Source organism: Eubalaena glacialis, chromosome 10 (genome assembly GCF_028564815.1).
Source record: "Eubalaena glacialis isolate mEubGla1 chromosome 10, mEubGla1.1.hap2.+ XY, whole genome shotgun sequence".
In the NCBI taxonomy this organism is placed as follows: domain Eukaryota; kingdom Metazoa; phylum Chordata; class Mammalia; order Artiodactyla; family Balaenidae; genus Eubalaena; species Eubalaena glacialis.
In genome coordinates, this window is record NC_083725.1 from 9,084,949 (window position 1) to 9,107,765 (window position 22,817).

A 22,817-nucleotide genomic window follows, 5' to 3' on the forward strand; every position below is an offset into this window, starting at 1 on the left:
ATTTTAAGTTAAAGTCAGATATAGACATTTTTTTTATTGCTGCAAAGACTTTCATTTTGAAGTCTGACATGTCCTGTTATTGGTATTTGTTCAGCCATTTGGATAAAATGGATGTGTTTGAGACTGCCTTGCTACACATGTTATTGTTTGGTTCTGAAGTTTTGTTGCTTTTTGTTTGTTTGCCAGAAGAAAATTAGTCTGCTAGCAATTTCAGCCTAATTTTGGAGTCAGATAAACAAATAGGTGGTTTTCTGTTCTTTTCTGTAGACCTTGTCTTCATATCTCCATTTGCCAAATACTTGAGTGTTTACTGTCTGCTAGGTGTTAGGACGAAGAAAAGAACTGTAATATACAGTCCCAGAGCTTAACAGTGCAGTTGAAGTCTGTAAACACACATCCAAAGTTACAAAGCTGTACAAGACAACACAGGGGATAGTATGCAGTGCAGTACTTGATTGAGTGCCGAATGACAAAAGCAGACAATAAGTGTGATAACTGCAAAGGAGGGAGAGATCTCAGCACAGTCCATACTGTAGTAGTTGAAAGACCTATCTAGACTTGGAATTCATGAAAGCATTCACTTCTGAGCCAGATGCTGTATTCACACTTCAGTCAGTTAATCTGATGCACTGCAAAACCCATTCTCAAGTCCCATATTTTTGGGTGTTCTCCAAAAATTTGCCTCTTGAGGGTTGGCTTTATGTCTTTGAAACAGATGTGTACTTTTAGCTCTCCCTCAGGATGAAACGCAAGGTGACTGTATGACCTAAAAAACTTGTCTTTGCTGGATCAATGCTGGTTGCTCATCAGGTAAATTTAAAAGTGGTAGGGAGTCTTCTGCCTAGCAAACAAGATGATTAATCTTTTAGGGACTTTGCTTAGATCTATTCATCATAATTCATCATATCTTTGGAACAAATATTGTACTTTAGCAGACAAATCACAGTATAGTATATGTGGTCTTCATTTTAGCTATCAAGACTTGTCATTATTTGTCTGTGAGAACCAATAGGGCAAAGATAACTTGGAGCCCAAAGATACCATTGTCCCTGTTTAAGCATTTTAAGACTCTGTGGATCTCTGAGGACTCTTCTCTGGTGTTTGCAGACAAGACTTTCCTTCTGCATTATCGTTGAAAGATTTTCCAGAAATACGGTATACCACTCAAAGAGTTCGTAAGATTTAGTGAGATTTGTCTCCTTGTATTTCTGTTGTTCTAAAGCCATTGCCACCCGAAAGCTTGTGTGTTCCAGTGTTTTTGTCTGCTTGTGAATCTGACAAAGGCTTGATATGTATCCTAAAAGACTAGACCATCCTAGACTCCTAGCCATACATTTATATTCAGGCTTTCAGTTTTGGAGGTAAGGGATCTAGTAAGCACATGTTAAAACTGTGCATGAACAGGCAGGCATCTGAGTTTATTTCCTGGCGTTTTGGGAAGTCTACTGAAGAGTGGAGTGAAATATTCTGGATCCTTCATTAAGAGGATATATAAAAGGAAAAAAAATTAGAAAACCCATAGTACAAAACAGTGTAGTTCAATAAAACTTTCTGTAATGATGGAAATGTTCTGTATCTGCTGCAGTTCGGTGTGATAGCCACCAGCCACATGTGGCTGTTGAGCTTTTGGAATGTGGCTAGTGTGCTTGAGGAACTGAATTTTTAATTATATTTCATTTTAATTGATTAAATTTTAAATTATAAATAACTACATGTGGCTGCTAGTGGCTACCGTATTGAACAATGTAGATAAAAAGTTATTATTCAGAATATTAAAGAAGTCTTTATGTTATGAAAGGATTCTCTTGGCTACACACTCAAACCTCCAAAAGGAGCTCAAAGTTTCTTCTTCTTGCCCTCCCTGTCTCTTTACCCCTGAGTAGGAGGAACCTCGATAGAAGTCAAGAGATATGGTCCACCATCATAGGAAGAGGAACTTTTTCTGTAAGGAATAAAGTATTATAACCTCAGTTGGCTGGGGCAAACCATGTCATATTCTTGGTTCTCTAGGACAGTGCTGTCCAGTAGAACCTTATGTGGTGATTTGAGTGTTCCGTATCTACACTCTCCAGCAGCCACTGTGCAGTAGCCACTCGCCACAGGTGGTGATTGAACACTTGAAATGTGACTGTGAAACCAAATTTTTAATCTCAATTTTAATTAATTTAAATTTAAATAGCCATATGTGGCTAGCTAGTGCCAATTATATTGGCCAGAACAGCTTTGGAATAATGGTGTTCAAACTTTTTTGCTTATGTACTCCCCAAAGAGTTTTGAAATCCGTGCACTCTTGAACATTTTAAAGCTGACATTAAAATTTTTTCATCATATGTTTGAAAGTTTATGGGAAATTAACAGGATATAGGACATATTAAATCTAGTATAAGATGAATAAGATGAGAATTGGCTGTAAAATTTATTGAATAATGTACTCTGAATCTGAAAGATTCACCCCAATTCTTATCTATAGGTTTTATCAAATGTACCTTGAAAATGTTGATGATCAGACAGTATTCCACTTACATTTAAAATAAACAATATCACTAACCTATATTCCTTTGGCTATTCTAAATTCAGCAGCCAAGCTTCATGCCTAAAAAATACATGCAAGACTGAGAATGACAGGAGTCCCTAAGGTTTAAGGTGCCTTGATCAGTCATTAAAAAAGGCATATAGGTACCACAATTAAAGACCACTGCTTTAGAACTTTGAGCATCTTTTCGATATCCTTCTTGGCAGATGTAGAGGGCCTGGGCCCTTGAATTCCACTGCCCATAGGAAACAGGAGAGAGGGGTAGAGCTTAACTCTTGGCTGAAGTCTGAGCACCTGGGGGAGGATTTGGAAATCTTACCCATTCCCTATCATCAGGCTCATCTGACAGATTCATCACAGGGTTTCTTTAAATACTAAGGTCTGAAATAAGGACTTCATTTTTTTTTTATTATTCACCAGCAGGTACTCGAGTGCCTCCTGTGGGAGGCCCTGGACATACAGCAGTGTACCATTTACTGCCAAGGCGTCCGCCTTCCAGGGCAGGAGTCAGGCTGCTAAAGCGCCAGTACTGTGACCACGGCCCGGGTGTTGTGTGGGCATTAGGCTCATGGTGCTGCAGGCACACACAGGAAGGGCATGTCAATTTAGGCTTTCAGGAAGTGGATCGCGAAGGTGAGGGGGGACTAAATTGGGCAGAAGGGAATAGAGATGGATCACTAGTTGGGGTAAAAGCCCAGAGGCAGCATGGCCTAGAATGGTGCAAACTGCAGATACAGTAAAATCTATTTTGTCCAAGAATCCAAAGTTGGAAGCATCCAAATAACGCAGTTCCAAAAATTTTAAGTGTTCAGCTATTTAAAAAGTCATGCCTTTCAGTTGAAGAACAGTTTGCCATAGCTCATGAAGGTATGCTGTAGACGCCATGAATGACTGTTTGGTGGTGTCATCAAGGACCTTGTCAAAGGGTGGAGCCGATAGTTTTGGGATAACCGCGGACATACCAATTCTAGAAATTTATGTTTTGATAAATAACTTTTTTATAGTTTGAATTGCAGTTATGCAAATATCCATTATCTATCTCATTCCTTAATTTATATACTAGAAAGAAAAAGCAAAGCAATGCATCTTTTTGAACATACAACAAGAAGAAATATATTTTACTGTGGCCTAGTACTCACGTAACATACATATATGTGCATAAATATATACATGTATATGTATAACTGAAACAAATTTCACAAAATAATAATGCTTATGTAGCATTTACTATGTGTCATCCACTGTTCTTGGTGCTTTACAAATACTAACTTATTTAACCCATATAATGACACTGTACTTAACTGTGCAGTACACTCTGGTATGTTCCACCCTATTTGAACGCAGATCTTCTAGCCCCAGCGCCCCTTGAGTAACCTGAGTCTGCAGCACGTGCAGGCACCTGGCAGGGCCTCTTTCTCCAGCCCCTCCCCACACCCTCCTCCTCCTCCCCGCCAGTGCTTTTCAGCATTGCCTCCCCTGGCACCCCGGCCCCTCTGGTACGTCATCTTTTCTCCACCCCAGCCGCACTCTCAGTGTCTCCGGAAGGTCCCTCACCTAAAACAGGTGCAAAGAAGACCTGGGAGGATGGGGGCGACCGCACCCACTGGTATTGGGCAGCGGGCTTACTCCTTGGGGACTGGCAGCACAGGGTCACGTTGGTCCCCACGTGGGGCACGCCCCGGAGGCGGCAGGACGGAGGAGCTGGAGGAACTGGGGGAGGGGAGACAGGTTAAACACTCACATCCGGGGGCCAGCGGCTCCCCCTCCCCCGCTCCCACACACCGACCCCCTATCACTCTGTTTGCCCCTCCCCCAACCTTCACACTCAGTCGTTGGGGGGAGAGACCTGCCCGACCTCCCATGGGTGCCTCTCACTTACCCAGCACATTGAGTTCTAAAGTCTTGCTGCCGTGACCTCGAACAGTGCCTTGACTGTCTTGCAAGTTCACGGAACAGAGGTAGGGTCCGGAGTCTTTCTCCTGGAGGCCCTGCAGCCGCAGTGACACATTCCGGGAGGGCATGGGGTGGACCAGGGATGCTCCAGGTTTGCTTGATGTGACCCCACTGATGTGCGCCAACACCTGGTGGGCGGGCGTAACACCTCCCCATTATTATTTGTCTGCTCTGTGCCCAGGGCTCAGCTAGTCCCCCTCCCCCAAACTGGGGGTCTTCAAATGCCCCTCACCTGCACCACCCCCTCTAACCTCTACCAGCTCTCCATTCACCCCTGTCTCTCCAGCTACCATCTCACCGCCCTGGGTCCTCTGCACCAGAACAGGTCCTGTTCCCCTGGACGCTGTCTCTTCATCTCCCACTTGGGGTGTTTAGAAAGGTGCCCACAACTCATTAAAATGGATTGCCCAACGTACTAATGGGCCAGAACCTGCAGTTAGATAAAAGAGGAATGGAAGAGAATGAGGTGAGATCAAGTTGAGAGATCATTGTGCTACTTTAGACTTAAGGTATCAAAACTCCAGAAACATCATTAATTTGGAACAGGTCATGTCCCAGATATTCTGGTGAAATATTTTATACTGTGTAGTTCTAGATAGCTGGAGCCTAGGGTTTGAGGGAAAGGGTGAAAGGAGGTGGGAAGCAGTAAGAAATGAGACGGGAGACATAAACACGAGGTCAGATGATGGGCTAAGGAGTTTGGACCTTATCCTAAATTATCAAAGAATTTTCAGCTGGGGAGTGACATGGTCCATCTTAGGTTCTAGAACTGGCTGTAAGGCGGGAAATGAATTGGAAAGGGTGAGAGTGGAAGCACAGAGACCATTTAGAGGCTGCTTGCAGTGAGCTAGGCAGGAGGTGAAATGAAGCAGTGGCAGTGAAAACGGAGAGAAGAGAACAGATTTCAGTTATACCAGAATCAGTGGAGCTGTTTCGGAGAATCTGAAGGTTCTAATTTATGGGATTTATTAGATCTTAACCTGGCACACAAGTCACTCTGTGCTTCTCTACCAGCTTACCCAGAGGACTCTTAGTTGTAGTCCTCAGAGATCATCACAGGACCTCATAGCCTAAGTTTTAAGAGTTGGTTCTTTATTTTTTTAGCCTCGCCGCATGGCATGCGGGATCTTAGTTCCCCGACCAGGGATCAAACCTGTGCCCCCTGCAGTGGAAGCGCGGAGTCCTAACCACTGGACCGTCAGGGAATTCCCTAGAGTTGGTTCTAGAACCCAATGAGAGCCAACTAAAACACTGTTTTAGGGCAGTCCTGTCTGTGTTACATCCAGGCTATATACAGACTCTCTTGATTCAGATCTAAAATTTCAAATGTTAATTGTCATGCAGGCACTCTGAAGTCTGCTCATATCACTAGGATGAGGTAGAACAGCAGTCCCCCGTCCCCTACCCTTTGGATGGTTGTATCTGTGTAATGTTTACAAAATGTTAAAAAAAAAAAAAATGGGAGAAAAAACTTCTTGAGTTTCAAAAACAAAGACCAGTACCATAAAAAGCTCTAGAGTTTAGACAATTGTTAGGATTGCCCATTGATTATTAGGTAGTCTTTAATTTTATTTCTGTTGTGGGGATTATGCAATGTGTTCTTCTGCCTGCTGTTTACCATTGCAAAAACTCCCTTCAGTGTTCAAAATGAATGCTTAATGACTCTGTACCTCGTGTGCTGCATATGTTACAAATTATCTGGGGTTTGTAATCTATGTGGCGTCTCCCCCCTATTGTTCTGAATAATTGAAAAATGTCTTCATATTGGAATAAGGCATGTATTTAAATCTGTATAATTCTTACCTATTCGTAGTTGAGAGAGTCCTTGAGAGCCAATGGAAATACTTTTTTTTCTTGGCACCAATCAAGTGAGTGTTACCTTGTCACTTTGTAGGTGGGATGTGGTGTTATTTCTTAGTAAAATGCAGACCTGTGTTTATTCTCAGACATCTTAGGAATAACAGCCATCATCTTATTTTTATATATGTGTTCTTGGCTGTATTCATAAATTACATTTTTTGAGCTACCAAATAATACTTCATTCAATATAAAGTCATACGATAGAATGGAAGTTATTTACCTAGATATGTTTTCTAGTTGCATTTTCTCAGCCTGTGTAAGATGACTTTGTTGTAATAGCCTGAATTTTTGAAACTCACAATGTTGTTTCTCTACTATCTACCTTCAGATTACTTCATTTATCCAAAAAGTCAATTATGTTTGTACTTGATATTAATAAAACCAGAATAAAGTTCATATCTACCAAAACCTGCTTTTATCATTATTATTTAAAATTTACAAATACTTTTCTCTAAATGGATAGAGCTGGTTTATGATTTAGAAAGAAGAGTGTGATAGGTCAAAAAGTACCTTCACCTTATATTTGACCTCTCAACTGCCACATACAGTCTTAAGGAGTTTTCATTTATTCATTCATTTAGCGAAAATCTATTGAGCCGCTTCTGGGTGCCAGGTACTGGGAATACTTCAATGAATAAAACTGAAAAAAAACCCACCTGTCTTCAAAGAGCTTATATTCTGGTAGAAAACAGTATATTTTAAATATGTTAATTCAAAACAACACAATTAGAAAACCACTCAAATATGATATTCCTTTATATCAGCCTCATTGACCTTAGAAAGTTTGAGCTCTCTACCTTTCATTATGCATAAGAAATAGAAATTTATTTGCCTTGGCTTTATTAAAGAATGATTTACATGATTTCATATTACGCCTTCTTATTGTGATATGTTCAGTTGTCACTTTTACCCCTCCAAGCAGCAAAGTGCCATATTGTTGGTATTCATGCAGTCATTAGATAATAAGCACGTCTGTGCTGGTCCTGAAGGTACAGTTTTCAGCAGAAATAGGTAATGTTCCTTCTTCTTTGTACAAATTAGGAAACATGGTTAATAGTTGGACTTGAGAAATCAGAGTTGTGCCAATTTTAGAACAATATAAAATATTTTTAATATAAATTACGTAAACCACATTACAAAACTAAGAGAAAAAAGCAAGGGAAGAATTTTACCTTCTCCACTGTAGCATAACTACATGTCTGTGAAATGTTATTTTTCAAGAAGTAGTGAATCTGATTTTAATTCCAGTAAAATTTCCATGCACCAAAAATGAGAGGTCTACATGCTTTTTGTTTTATTGAACTCCAAGAAAATATAAAGGTCGTTCATACTTCTTATTTGATTCATGCCTGCCACCTGCTTCTTGCAAACAGGTTGCCTAGTGAGTGAGGCCAAATCCTCACTCTGGATGGGTAGTTAGGATTCCTTTTTTCTCCCTTGTTTATATATCAGTGTGTTAGTCACCATATTCTTGCTAAGACTATAAACCTTTGAAAATGGTTAAATGATTGGCTTTTAACTATAGAAGAATAAATATGAGTGAAAAGTTGAAGCTGTGATGACAAAGCCAGGTGTTTATGAAACGAATAATGTGTGGCAAAAACATGTTTGTATAACAATGTTACTTAACATGTAACAAACCTAAATCTAAGTATAAACTCCTTTTACTTATAGATTTCACATGTTATTAAACAAAAACAACTTTATAAAATATTTTAAGTACTAATAAAACTAAAAAAAAAGAAAAATCAAGTGAGCATTCTTTTAATATTGGATGGTGTAGTTTAGCTGAAACTTACTTGCTTTTCCAAACAAGGTTCTGATACTGACTGCTACAGTAAGGTTCTTTTGAGTTTGTTATTCTTACCATGTGCTTAGTGATAAAACTTCGCTGCTACTTTTTCTCTACTTGAACTGACCTTTACATAAGGCACCTTGGTCTCCAAATGGTGTGACTATCATTTTTGTAATAATAACAAATAGTTAACATTTACTGAGTACAAGCTATTAAGCAAACACTGTTTTAAATGCTCTGCTTGAATTTTTTCATTTAACACAACAAATCTATGATGGAGGTACTGTTATTAGCTCCACTTTACAGATGGAGAAATTGCGGCAGAGAGAGATTAATTTGTCTAATGTCACAAAGCTAGCAGGTGGTGAAGCCAGACCAAGGAGTCTGACTCCATGCTCTTAACCACTTGATTATACTGTCACCTTGTGAATTATCAGCCCACCTTTATTAAAATTTGACAGTTGAACTAATATTTTGGCAACAATGAAATCATAAAGTCATAAATGCCAAAAATACCAAAATCACATAGCAACACCCAGATGGACATCATTGTGCTCATACATGTTTCTTGTCATAGAAATGAAAACACAAATTTAAAAAATTCTTGCAGATAATTCATGGTGTCCTAAGATTGTAAACACAGTGAGAAACATTGATTTGGAAGTCCCAAGGAAGAATTTAAAACAAGTGTTGAAATATAAGACTTTTATTGTAGAAGGCTCATTCAGTCATTCATTCAAGCCTTTATATATGTGATGGTATTTATTGGACTACCAACTCCTCTTAAAGGAAGTAAGTTTGACATTATAGAAGGAGAAACATTTACAAAGTAGAATTACTTTTTGACAGTAAAAGTGGGTAAGGATGTGGCTTACCAAAGGAGGCCACGGAGTGTCCATTATTTTATGCCTGCCATTGTTCACCTGATGTGTAAATGATTTGGATACTCTTCTTAGAGATGATGAGGATGAGACAGACTGTCTTGTATAATACAGATATACAAAGAAGGGAATATGCATATGAAGAAAGCTAAAAATAGAATCAGAACATGAGAAATCAGAGTACAGGGAGTATAGCAGTAACCCAGGTAAATATGGTTACTTCAGCTAAATAGTAAAATGAGCTATGAACTTTCCGGCAACCATGGCAAAAAGGTAAATACAGTGACTTTCTGTACTTTTCAATGTCTGCAGGAGAGAAGCATACCAGGTCCTAGTTTTGAAAGCTAAGATGAATTTGCATTAAGGACACTCTGATAGTGACCTTGGATAAGCTCTTACCTTTCTCTTAGTTCTCTTTTCTGTTAAATAGCGATGCATCACATATCTTGTGATATGTAATACACTGCCCGGACCCCTCCTCCAGGAATGAGACACTGGTGCGTCTCCACCAGCTGCCTGGAGCACTGACTGGTGATGGCTTCTGGTTGGATTCCTCCCAGGAATTTCCCGTTGCCCAAGGTTAGGCTCCCTCTCCAGTGGCATCCTGGACCCAGTGATTGGTCAGTGCTGAAATACAAAGGTACAGCCTCCTTGCCTCAATTCAGGGCAACTCTGAAGGGTCATCCAGCTTCCATACTTCACTTTAGGATTAACCGAGGCCTCTGCTGCAACTGTGAGTTCCTTCAGCTCCTCTCTCTGCCCCGTCCTGCTCCTCGTTTGCTCGCAAGTGCTGTTCTGAAGAGCCCTCCGCTGTAAACCTCCTGCACGGTCTCCTCAGCCTCTGTTTCCTGGGACCCCTCTCTTTTAGCATTACTGTAAAAATTAGAAATAATAAATGTAAACTGCTTACCCCAAATCTCAGCACATGGTAGGCACTGAGAAAATGGTAGTTATGATTGACTTTCATTGCATGGGACATTGAGCCACCTGTGGAAATGTTTTGATTTTTGTAGAAGGTACAGACATTTTTTCATATGGTGATTGCTTTTAGCAATCCTCATAAAGGTAAGAGTAAAATGTAAAAATGCTACCAAATGAGCTATAAAACGTGTTATGATTACCTGAATTTCTTTCTAACAACTTCCTAAATAAGTTGAGGTTGCCCAAGGACAGGTGCATAAACTTAAAACAGGCTTATTTTCAGATTTTTCATTGAAAGTTTATATGTCAGGATATGAAGATGTATTCTTTTCATGCATTTATGACCTATAGTTTATACCATGTAAATGCAAAAAAAATTTTTTTTAAAACCCTTTTGAAGTAATTTAATACTTACCAGGTTTTAACAGTCGACTGAATCTTGACTTAATGCTTGTACCCAGATATCTTGATGGAGGATTTCTAATAACCTTACTTTTCAGATGATTTTCTCTTAGATGTCCAAATTACTTTTTTTCGCAACCAAATACATAAAACTTACTAATGGGAAAAAAGTCTGTATTGTAAGTTATCTTGGCATCATAGATGATAGTTTTTAGTAACAAAATAACTACAAAACAGAGAATCACATGGTCACCATATGAAAGGAATCAAGTGACCTGTTTCAGGGGTTAGCCTGCTCTGCATAAACATTGGTCTCATGAGTATAAGAAAAGTACCTTTGTGTTTGGGAAGCCATACAATGTTGTAATGATAAAGGTCTGTGAGGATTTTTGGAATGTGTGTGCATGTGTGCACGTGTAGTGCCTAACCTTTAGACACCGCTGATTACAGAACAGTCAGTGCGTGATGCAGGGTGTTTGTATGGCAGGACTTTAAAGATGAATGGCTCTCACTGCTATCCTAGATATATTTTAGGTAATTCTCTTGAGTGTGTTTTCTAGTTCTCACATACTAATAAAAGTTACCATTTTAATATCATCCAAATACTACTTCTAGGTGGTGCCGTGGGATGGGAAGTACTGAGAAAAGATTCAACAGAGATGCTAATGTAGCAACGTCAGAGGTAATACAGGAGGTCAGATGAAAATAACCTCTAATCCAAGTCAGTGCTTTACCAAACAACTGATTTCTTTTCCCTTTTAGGTGGGAAGTTCTAGATACATAGTGTTATCTGACTATGTTTGATGACTAACTACCTGCTGCTTATGTCTGAAATAGTTAAGTAGTACAGTAAACCCTAATTTTTTTACCTGTCTTGTTCTAAATGGAGAAGCCCTTGAAGATGTCTAGAAGGATTCTTATGTCCCAAAGAAGCCCTTAAACATGACCATACATACTAGGTATAGCTTATCTAGTATTGCTGCCAATATGAGATTTTGTATGAGTATCTGTATGATTTATATACAGAGTAGAGTTAAAAGCTTTATGGCCATATGAGTATAGTTCCTTGAGCAACGAAAGGTATTTGGTTCTGACAATTAGTATTGTCCTCCTTGAGGGCTTTTTTCTTCATAATCTGAATGGATTAAGACCCTCAGCTCCTAGCACGGAGGAAGCTAGAAAGCTTAGGAGTTGATACTCACTGAGAACAAAACTTCCTGAATGATTTGTTCTGTGCAAGTATTTCTCCCTCGTGACGACATACTGACCAGTTATAGACACAAAAGTGAGTCGTTGATAGGCAGATTCGGGATGAAGTGCAGCTGATAGAATGCAATCCTGGTCAGTTCCCCACAAAGACTAAGGCTCCAGAGAGGCAGGAGCTCTTGGTTTCTGGTGGTCATTCTTCTGTCTGACCCTGTTAAAATCCAGGAAGCAATTGAATCTTTTTTCCTTTTCTATCTTTGACAGAACTACTGTCAAAGAATATTATATTCTTGAATATTTTATTTATTTAATTTGTAAGGCATAAGAAATCATAAAATTTGGACAGGGTTACAGAGCTTCGTTTGGCAGGTAATCCCGCCCCCCCCCCCCAAAGAAAGTGTAACATGGTAGATATTTAAAAATAGCCTTGCCCTCTGCTGTTAGTCTTCCTTTGTTACAAAGAAATTAATTTGCTTTGCTAATTATAGCTGTATCTGTTTTACACCCTTTAGGGCTCCTGCTTTTTTCAAAAGGTTTTAGGAGTCCTACCTACCTTGGATTTATTGATTTTTATAAATATAATCCATCGTTGTGGTTAACCAATGAGTTTCCTGATTTTCTTTGCTAAAAAAATTTTGATCTTCTTGGTAGTGATTTACTACTTTAAAATTACCTCAATTCATTTAATAAATATATATTGAACAATCCTTATGTGATAGGCACTATTCTGGGCTCCAGGAAACAGCGAACTAGGCAGACATAACCCCTACCTCATGGAATTTACAATCTAGTGGAATAGCTTTCTTAGGATACAATAACATTTTGTGAGTGGCATTTGGTAATTTTTATATGCCAGATCCCTTTTGAAGGAATACTTAACTTGTCTTGGGACCTTGGCTCATCATTTGTTAATTAGACCTAGATGATCTCTAAAGTTCTTTTCCATTCAAAACTTCTGTAATGTTTCGGAGGTTGGAACCTGGTTTGGTATCAGAGCGTTGGGCAGCTCCACGCACTCTCTGTCAATCAGTATATTACAGAAAGTTTTACAAAAGAGGCACTTGGCAAGGATGGTGACACAGATAGGTAATGAATAGTATTAAGTGCTGCAGGAAAGTCAAATGAGTTAAGGACAAAGTTTGAGGACCATTGTTCTTAGTAACTAAGAAGGCATTGCTGACCATGACAGTTTCAGTGGAATAATGGATCAGATTTTGATCCCATTGAGTTAAGGATCGAATTAGTGTAGACATTGCCTATTCCTTTGAGTCCCTTTAGTCTTCAGGCAGTGTTAAAATGGGGAAATGTTAAGGCTTAGCCATTATCCACTAAGTAAGGTAGTCAAGACTTACTTTCCTATACTTGTTTCTAGGTGTGGGCACTTCCCTAAGTTGTTACCTTAGGTAATTTATCTAGCATCTCTATTGATAAGTTAATCAGATAGTGAATGATCAAGTACTATGTGATACAACTGGAACAGGTGATCAACATGTTATGAATCATTTATTATTGTTTAATTGCCACTTCAGAAAAAGATTTCTTCCTCAGCAGGTAGAAAAAAAGCGCTATATTTTTGTGAAGAGTAAGTTGATATCCTTGTATGCTTTTACTGATAGAAATTGTTTCTTTCAAGAAATGGGAATTTTGCTAATTTACCTCTTAAAGGAAATATTAATGCTGCTTTATCTAAAGGAGCAGGATACTGAGGAAACTGGAGAAGTTATTCTTGAACTGGCCCCAGTCTCCAGACTCTCTTGTAAAACCTATGACACAGACTAAGTCTACCTCATTTTAGGGTTTCTGACTAATACCTATTATATTTTTTTATGGAAGAAACAACCACGTGGCATAGAGCAGAGTTTCTTAACCGAAGGTTCTTGTATGAGCTCTTCAGAGAGTCCATGTTCCCCTTGACATTGTGTGGGACAGTTTTGTGTGTGTATTCTTCTGGGGACGGAATCCAGGACTCAAAAAAGTTAAGAACCTCTTCTCTGGAGTGGAAAAGGAAAAGGAAATCTTAAGAATAAAAAGATTTCTCACTTGCCAAAACTTCTGTAGCACTAAGAACCGGGGAGTGTGAAACAAGTGCTGTGTTTTTGGTTTTGGTTTTCTTCTGTTGGGGTTTTTGGTTGGTTGGTTTTAAAGGATTAGGTGATTGGCAGGTTAGTTTGCCAAATTTTAATGTACAGAAAACCTAAGAAATGAGGTAGTAAAGCTTCTACTGGCCCCAGATGGATTTTACCTTAAGATGATTTTACCTCATCATTAGTTACAGCTCTGTGTCAAAAATATATATAGTAATTTATACTATGTCCTTAATATCCCTCTTACTGTGCAGAAATGTTTTTACAGTTGTCTGCCATTTCAGGGTTTTTTTTTTCCCCCTGCCTTTGTGCTCACAGAAAATAAAACTAATTTAAGAAATTTTGAGTCTTTCTTAGAGATATTGACGTAAACTCAGTATTTGTTCTGTTGCCTCACTTAACTGAGAGCAACTAATTGCAACACAGTAAAGCAGTAGCTTTAGTTTAAAGGAAGAGGAATAGATCTATCTCGCAAAGGCTTCTTTTGCTTTGCAGTACACATCTGCTTAGGCTGAGGTACTGTTCTTAACACTTTTATAAACAGTCACTGGAGATTTGCTCCCAGTGTAATTTCCCCTATCTCTTGTGGAATATAATATGTGATTTTTAAGACTTTGTTTGCAAATAAGTGTATTCTTTACTTAATCATTTGGGTTAAAGAATTTTAAATTTATCATATTTAGTTGGCAGAGGGTTAAGATAAACTATAATATGTAAGCCATTTCTAGTATGGCCAGTTTGACAACTACATTTGAAAGTCTGTTTCACTGCTTGTTTTTTCTTATAACACTGTTTCCTGCTGTTATAACTAAGCTGTCCTCCCTGCAGTATGACTATTTTCATCTGACATCTTAGACTGATCATGCCGGTGTTTTCTAAACAACATGTTTATATGGCAATTATGCCTTATTTCTGTTCCTCCCTGTTATATACCCTGTTCCATCGATAGACAGTTCTGTTAGAGCAGTGGTTTTGTCAGGGTGATGATTTTATGATTGTATGAAATGGGGCAAATCTTGAGAAAATGATTGAGCCAGTAGCAGAATTGGTTGGCAGATGCTCATATGATTTATTTAGCTTGCTTCCTACTTTGCCATACCATGGAAGAATTCTATTCTTCCCACTTCTTGAAAGTCGAAGGAGGGATTGGAGGACACTGAAACAAAAGAAACCTTATTTTTACCCCCAAAGTAGTTTATATAATGTCAGGAAGGGCTTTGATGAAACCACTGGCCCTACTTAAAGATCTTATTTTCCAAGCCTTTCATTATTTTATTTGCCCTTTTCTGAACTCTACAATTTCCCTCTCTTGTAGCTGGTTCGATGCCCAGAACTGAATGCTGTGCTCCAGCTGTGGCCTCACCGGTGCTGAATAGAGAGGAAGAGCCACCTTCATAGCTTACATGTGATTCCTCTGCTTATACAACCCAATACTGGATTTACTTACTTTGGCAAGATAGCTGCATTGTGCACTGTATTTAATGTTACGTGTACTGTAACCCTGGGTCTTTCTCTGCATTGCTGCCGTTAAACCCCCAATCCTGCCAATCTAAAACTCCTGCCTTTGTTTACCTGCCCCATCCCCTACCTCCAGACTCCCCTTACATTCATCCACAATGAATGTCATCTTTATTCTCTCATTTTCTTTCACTGTAATCTTAAACTTTGGCAAAACTTTCCCTCTGTCTATAAATTGTCAGTTGTCAGCCATCTGATTTTTCTCCCTGCTTTGGTAATGGGACGTCTTTCACGTCTTTCCTGTGGTACTTTTCCTTTCCTAGTCATTGAACACTTGGCACGGTGGATTTACCAAGCATTCACTTGGCATTTCTTCCACATCAAATACCTTTGGACTTCTCTGATCTGACCACCTGGTCAGGTTGTTTCCTGTACTTTAGTTCTTCTGTTCAGATTTTTTTGACTTCTCCTGACCTCTATCCTTATAACTTCACTCAGGATATAGTATTATCTCATAGCTCTTGTCCCAGGGAGGAGACAGTAATACTGATTTACCATGGACATTCCTAACAATAAGGAAAGTGTTCTTCTTCACTGTGACTAGAATAGTCTTTAATAATTTTAAGCAAATTCTTTCCCCTCTGAGATCTTAATTTTTAAAAAAATGCTAGAGCTAAGTGACTATAAATTTCTAAGATGAGTGAGGTAAAGGAAGAAGGAAGAGAAACAAGGTTTTTGTGTTGAACAGGAAATGGTTCTCCAAGGAAGCTGAATTGAGGTTCTTGTTGGGTTTGGTACAGCTGTCCAAAATGGGAGGCAAGACTTCCTTTTTCCTAGATTCCAGAGCATTATCTTAATCTAAGATTTACAGTAGGTTTTAAGTTGGTTTATTTAGGACTGTTGACAGAGACACACAATCACTTAATTATATGCTTTGGTTAATCATGTAGAGTGTGGAAAGTGTAACCTTTTCTGATTTATTATGGATGATAAGAATTGGAAGGTCTCCATATGTTCTTTTTATCCATTTCTAAAGTCCCTCTCGTTTATCTAAATCTCAGTGTTTCTTATAGTAGCAGTCAAGCTGATGTTTAAGTTCTTGCTTCTTTTTCTTAGTTGATATGTGCTATTTAAACAGCCTCTCCTTGGATCTGTGGTCCTTACTGAACCCAGAAGATACGTCTTTTGTATATTTATGTCTTGAGAGAGTTAAAATCAATTTGGAAATCTTTCAATACATCAGATACCTATCATATGGATTTAGGAGTTACCAAACATTTTGCATTCAGACCCCTAATAGATATTTTACATATCAGCATATTGCACTATTAAAGTGTATTTCAAAAGTACACTACAAAGTAAGAGGTGGCAAGATCTGTTAGGCTTTTCTGATGAAATATAAAATATATCATCTGACTATCTTCTATATCTAGAACCCTTAGATATTTCTAGTTTCCTTATTCTTAATTACACAAGCCAAGTGAAATTTTAAGCTCGATTCGGTGGTTTCAAAGAAAGTAAATCTTTTCTGTGGTTTCCCACCATATATATTGTCAAAGATTGGTGGCTTTGCTTACGCCTAGGTCACGTCCTAAGTGTGGCCCCTTCCTTCAAAGGAATGTTAGTTTTATTCCCTGACTTCTGAAATAACCCTCCGTGACAGATCCAGTTGGGCTCTTTTGTGTGCTGAATGCCTTTCTCTAGGCGGCCAGTAAGTAGTGAGCAGTGGCATGGTTTCCATCTCCATTTATGGCCTTGGAAGGGTGACAGGGACATGGCTGGGACTCTCCATTTACGGTCCTTGGAGGAGCTGAGAAGAGTGGCTGGGGTGCTCTTGGAGGGCAGAAAGTAGACATTGTGAGATAAAAATAAATAGGAGATGTTTGCAGTTCAAATTCCAGTCCCTGGGGGGAGGGCAGAGGGCACCGGGTAGGGGAGTGTGTAGCAAGTCAGATGAGATCTGCTGCAGGCATTTGTCTCCTTCCATTGGAAGGGTTGCTCATCACACGTTTCCCAGGTTCATTTCTGATTTTTTCCAGAAAGTTGTGTGTTATGTACTTGTGACTCTCCTTTACAAAGAGAGAGAAGGAACACTAATTAAAGTGTGGTAGAAACCTAACTTCTTTAAGGCATCATTTGAGGCACCAGAAGAAATCTCCAGAAGGGGAGAATGAGGCAGGTGCTTTACGCCGGGGATAGGCTGGCTGGTTTTAGGACGGGGTGACTCTAGTCACTCCTCTGCTTGTGTCAGAGGGAGATCATCATCCGTGTCTTATGTTTATTATTCCTTTTGCCCATCTGGATTTCTGGCCTCGAGGGACAGATCTGCAAAGTGTTTGACAGAGTGTCTTCCTGTAGTTTATCAACTGCGATTTAAAGGTACTGAACTTCCGAGGAGGCCCGATAAAGATTATTCAGAGTTGTTTTTGTTTGGCGAGAATAGAGGACATATTGGCTTATGGAGAGTCATCTCACATTCAGGAGAAATTTATAGTCTGGCTAATGTGTGTAAAGTAAGCCTGAGGTGAACTGGTTTGGCACAGCTGAGTTAGAAAGTATTTGGAGCCACCAGAGAAAAAGGGTCTTGTCTGTCACGAAAATCCTCAGAGTAAAACCCAGTAAAGTAGAGAGGAGAGAAGAAGGAACAAAAGGAGGCAGCGATGGGACAGAGGACGATGTAACTAAACTAAATTTGGGACTAAGTCCTTGATTTATCTTTTGAAATGTCGTGTAAGATAGCATAAGATGTACCATGAAACTAAGGAAATCATCAGACATATGCGTTAGAAGACCACGAAGCAAGTTGAAGGGTTGTGCAAGATAATAAAACTATCCAGGTTGTATCTGTGGATTTGCATAATGATATTTGCTGTGTGCCACGAAAAAGAAGTGAAATAACACCCTTTCACCTCACTTCCCCCGCAAAAGGAAATTATTGGCTTCATTTGTTGGTGTGTTTGGCTGGCAGTTTGAGTTGGTGGAATAGATTAGTATTATCACTGGCTAATTTTTAGATGTAGGTATTAGTGTATTGTTTCTTGATAATTGATGTTTGAGACTGGGAATCTGTAGCCTTATTGATTTGATCTCTTTTAAATTTTAGCAACTTCCCCAAAGACAGAGTGAGTTAGTAAAGATTATGGACTATGTAAGGAACAAGTTTTACCAGCTGATTTGTTTAGGCAATTGTTTTTACCCTGTATTCCTTCTTAATCAAGGGTAAGGAAGGTTATATTCTTTGCTTTGGGAAATTCTTCTTTCTGTCCTCCCTCCCCTCACTTTTTCCAAATTCTGGGCACAAATAGCAGCTCTTTCTTTTCTGTGGCAGGTGTGCATCCTATTGGCTGGCTGGTATTTCTTGTTTTCCTTTTTTTTTTCTTACTCTTTTAAAATGGGGGTGGGGGGGTGTACAAATACGTGTATGGGACACATGCAATAATGTTGTAATGTTTCTTGTTGTTTAATGGATAATTAATTGCAAAGTAATTGTTTGAATTATAACATGTTTGAGTAAATGCTAAATTAGTATTTTTTTCTAATATAATCATGAATTTAAAATCTAGCATTCCTGTAACAATGTGTCTGTGTTTGTCTGTCTGTGTCTGTCTAATAGTAATTAATATCTGTGGTCCGTACCTGGAAGAGGAAGTACAGCTTTAAAGGAATAACAAAAGACTTTGTGTCTTAGACCCTTCGCAGGTGTTACAGTCGGGTGAAAGAACATGGTGTTGGGAAAAGAAAGAGCAGTTACACATTTGAACAGTTGGAACAGGTGTTTGGTCAGGGAGGATGGGATGCTCAGCCCTGCCAGCCTGTACTTATTAACAGTAGTGGCTTGTACCAGGAGCTGGAGTCAGATGGCAGCACTATGGAGGAGTATTCACAGGAGGACTGGGGAAACCACAGTCAGGATCTCCACGGCTATCCAACAGATCAGGAATTGGGTAAGAGAGCCAGTATCTATGTTACTTGTGTGTGTGTGCACGTGCATATACATATCTTTATATGTGCACAGGTACTTCATATCTGTAATATCTTCTTATACCATTCCCACTGACAGCACAACGCATATAGCCAGTCTGTTGGGGGCAATTTGGGCATCCTTAAACTACCAACCTAGTGCTTAGTGACTTGGGTTCCACAAAATTCCTAAAGACACAGAAGAATTCCTAATTCTGAGCCGCACAAGGAAGCTCAGTGACAGGCTATGCAATTAAAAATATCCTGCACCTCTTACTTCTAAGATGACTGCTAAGAGTGTTGACTCTTGGCTCGACTGGTATAGATATAACTGTCTTTTCCTTCCTTTATCCCAAATACTTTTTTTTTTCCTGTTTGTGATTTGCAAATTTAAATTTCCAGGCTTCAGTCTGAACAATCAATGAAGGGAAGCCTTGGTTTGAAAGGAGCTGATATTTGAACATTATCAGGGATCATACTCCTTCAAACTCTGTAAAGGATCCCATCCCAACAGTAGCTGGAATGATTTATTCCCAGTCTTCACATTAAAAATGGAAAACAAAACTCCTGGCCATCAAATCTAAACTTGTGTGGACTAATTAAGAGGGTATATGTAGTTGTTTTTCTTTTTTATTTTCAGTAAATGCTCCAATTTTAGTTTTCATAATTTGCAAGTACTAATCAAGTTTCTGCTGCAACCTTTGTACATTCATAGCAAGTTGTGTAATGGGTGCTCACTTATAAGTAAACGTTCTCACTATCCAGTGAAATACTCAGGTAGCCCCCAAGGAAGGATAAGTAGGATTGGTACTATAAATGTGCCTCCCTAGCTTAAGACAAAAGCCAATGGGCACTATTTTACAGAACTCCTGATGATAAATGCTTAATTCGAAAGAAAAAGGATTAAATGTTAATATTTCTTGTGAATGCTGTGTCTAAAAAAAATCTCTCAAATATCCGAAGAGAGAGGGAGCGAAGAAAGAGGTTATAAAACTGTAAGACTAACACAATGTAAGAGAGAGAATTGATGACTAGAAGAATAAAAAGGGCAGATGCTAAGTGATCACTACCTCTTAATTTCAAAACGGTACTAAGGTCTAAATTACTTTGGCATCCTCTAACTCTGGTTTTGCTGGAGAGAGTTAAGTCACCTAAACCTTTGGGGAAAAAATAACATGCGTAGTATATATTGATCCTGATATTAGGGGAATAATTGCTCTCTAAAACCTACATAGGAAGTCTAAATAGAACAGAATTATTTTCATTCTCGTTCCTTTAAAAATCATGTTTGCCATGAAATTAAGCTTTAAGCTCCTAGCTAGAAATCCACTGGTGACCTTGAAGAATTTTATACTTGTAGAGCTGGTTTCTGATCTTGCATATAAATGTATGCATCTCATTATGTAAGAGTTATATTTATAAATCTGGCATTGGACAATGTTTGACACTAGAATTAAGTTCTCGCATTGGAAAGTATGGAACAAACAGTAGACATATAGCTACTTAGCTACATAAATGTATGCCACCACTTAGGAAAATATAACTTTTTTCAAAACCTCTGTTTTTCAGATGAAATACCTGTCACAAAGAGAACATTAAAAATAAAACAAGAGTCTTCTGAAGAAGCACAGTAAGTAGATGTTCCACCTTTCTACAAAGTGTATTTACCTAAGTTTAATGACAAAAGTCTTGCTGTAATGAAGCATGCTATGAGAGTTACAGCCGTGCCACTGAGAGAGCATGTCTTGTTGTTCTTCCTCATCTTTTTAGCCTAAGTTTTCCAGTGGTTAATCCAAAATGTTGAGAATGTTGTATACAACAAGAAGAAATAAATATATTATATGAAAATAAGCGTGTTTATGGTATTTTCCTGTGTGTGGATGTGGTATTTGGATGTTTAAATGTGATACAAAGATAAGTCACAGGGCCCAGAGTTTGTCTGGGGTTAAGTGAAATGATAGGAGGGCCAGAGGGACACTTAAATTCCTTATAATATTCCATTTGGGGACTCAAAAAGCAAGTTCTTAGGAACTACAGGGGAGGCCCAATTGATGTAACTGGGGATGAACTCAAGCTTCACAGAATTGGTGTCACCAGTCTCAGACCCCCTGAACTTTTCCCATGGTTGGAACTTCAGAAATACAACAGACAGTTCTCAGGAACTGTTTAAATAACTGGATCTAGTTCTCACTATGGAAAGCTCCATAGCTGTGGAAAGCTCATCTGAGGCCTGAGCCCAGGGAGCTTCAGGCCGAGATCAGATCAGTGGGGCAGGAACCTGACAGGCTCTGCAGAAATGTCCTGTGTGGCTGCCTCTTCTCCAGGTTTCAGCTCACAGGGTGAGAGGGTTCTAAGAGGCAATTCATTTCCCAGTGCAACAATTTCCTCAGAACTGTTCCTTACTGCTGATTTAGGCCTATGACAGTGCTGAATAAAATAACTTCATTTGGGCACTGGATCTTTTCACTCTAGGTTTAGGTGGGATTAGCCTGAACTAGCTGATATAGCCTGTAGTCAAATACACCATCCTTCACCCACGAAGAAGAGTCACCACTTATTTATCAAATACCTACTGTGTGTCAGGCATAGGAATACAGCAGTGAGCAAAACAGACAAAAAGCTCTGCCCTCCATCCCACCTCCTTAGCCTAGTCCTCCTTGAGATCAGTAAAATATTTTAAAAGAGGACAGGGAGAATGGTAGCTATGAAAGATAATTTTTCTTTAAAGCATTGACCCATGCAGAAATATGGTCCTATGTCTTAGCCTCACAAGCACCACAATCTAAATATTAGAAAAGTGATCGAGTGCCTTTGTGTACTCTGAGAAGAGAAACAATCTCCAGAAATGCAGTGATTTCATCCTGAGGGCCACTCAGATACTTCAGTAGCTTTCAAGACAAACTAAAGTGTGGAGGATAAGTCCAGGGCAGTCTTTGGTTCAAGAAGCAACTGATAACAAAACATTAGCTCTTTGCCATCTTGAAAAGAAAATCAAGGAAAGTAAGAGAGAATGACTATGTGGAAGATTCCCCAGTTTGTTCCAAAAGCTCTTCCAGAAGGTATGAGAATTTAAGAAGAAAGTTTCCAGGATCTGTCTCCTTCCAAGAAGCTGTTAGCAAACCACCCTTACACCCTCTCTTCTTGCCTATGTTTGATTGTATGTGAGTGTGGTAGTTAAGTATTTTTGTAGCTTAAACCTATGATTGATGTCGAGTGTAATTGTTTGTTGCTAAGTTGATATTTAACAAACTTCAGTCTTCCAATATCAAAGTTGTACCCTACCTGAGAAACAAATATCCTCATATATATGTACGAATCATCATGAAGTATCCGTTGGAATTACATGAATTAAGCAGCATGTGAAACAAGAATTTCCCTGTACTTTGTCTTCTTCTGTTAACTGTCCAAATCAAAATTGAAATAATTTCTATACTTTTGCTTCCCTTTATAAAATATATTTTAGAAAAATCTCAATTCATTATCTGGAATTTTTTTTCTCTTAACACTGAAGCTTAATAATGGAACTTTTCCATCTGAATTCTCAGATCTTAATTCTGTGCTAAACTGACAGTTCTTTTAAATTTGGGAGTAGTAATGTATTTCAGACAAATAGAAGAAAATGTCCTTTTTTCATGTTTTTGTATCAGATCAATAGTCATAATCAGTTGTATATTTTCCTATGGCCAGCGTGTATGGGCCAAACTTATTGAACTTTCAGAATTTCCAGGTTAGAAATTAATGTGTTCATTCTTTTAAGTGATACC

General features: G+C 38.8%; 2 protein-coding genes across 9 annotated transcripts in view; one reads left to right on the forward strand and one right to left on the reverse strand.

Annotated features, from left to right (window-relative positions):
• Window positions 1-22,817, forward strand: part of MSANTD2 (Myb/SANT DNA binding domain containing 2) — a 29,184-nt gene that overhangs the window by 3,657 nt on the left and 2,710 nt on the right. Inside the window, exons 1-3 of one of the 8 annotated variants that reach the window (XM_061202438.1) lie at window positions 14,967-15,040; window positions 18,938-19,037; window positions 20,623-20,683. In XM_061202438.1, coding sequence (XP_061058421.1) covers window positions 18,962-19,037; window positions 20,623-20,683 — 137 coding nt within the window. In that variant the 5' untranslated portion in view covers window positions 14,967-15,040; window positions 18,938-18,961. Of the gene's footprint in view, window positions 1-14,950; window positions 15,311-18,706; window positions 19,038-20,622; window positions 20,684-22,817 lie in introns of those variants that run through there. The other 7 variants (XM_061202436.1, XM_061202437.1, XM_061202441.1 and 4 more) reach the window with 7 other exon arrangements.
• LOC133099147 (endothelial cell-selective adhesion molecule-like) lies at window positions 3,973-4,612 on the reverse strand. Its single transcript, XM_061202624.1, has 2 exons — window positions 4,413-4,612; window positions 3,973-4,243 (listed from the first exon to the last, which is right to left on the reverse strand). Exons 1-2 carry the CDS (start codon window positions 4,552-4,554, stop codon window positions 4,035-4,037), a joined length of 351 nt encoding a protein of 116 aa, XP_061058607.1. The 5' UTR covers window positions 4,555-4,612; the 3' UTR covers window positions 3,973-4,034.

Excerpts from the sequence above, each read along its gene's own strand:
- LOC133099147 (XM_061202624.1), bottom strand. The coding sequence starts at position 4,554 with ATGCCCTCCCGGAATGTGTCACTGCGGCTGCAGGGCCTCCAGGAGAAA. Across the intron at positions 4,244-4,412 it reads TTTAGAACTCAATGTGCTGG|TTCCTCCAGCTCCTCCGTCC; the intron begins GTAAGTGAGAGG and ends CCCCTCCCCCAG.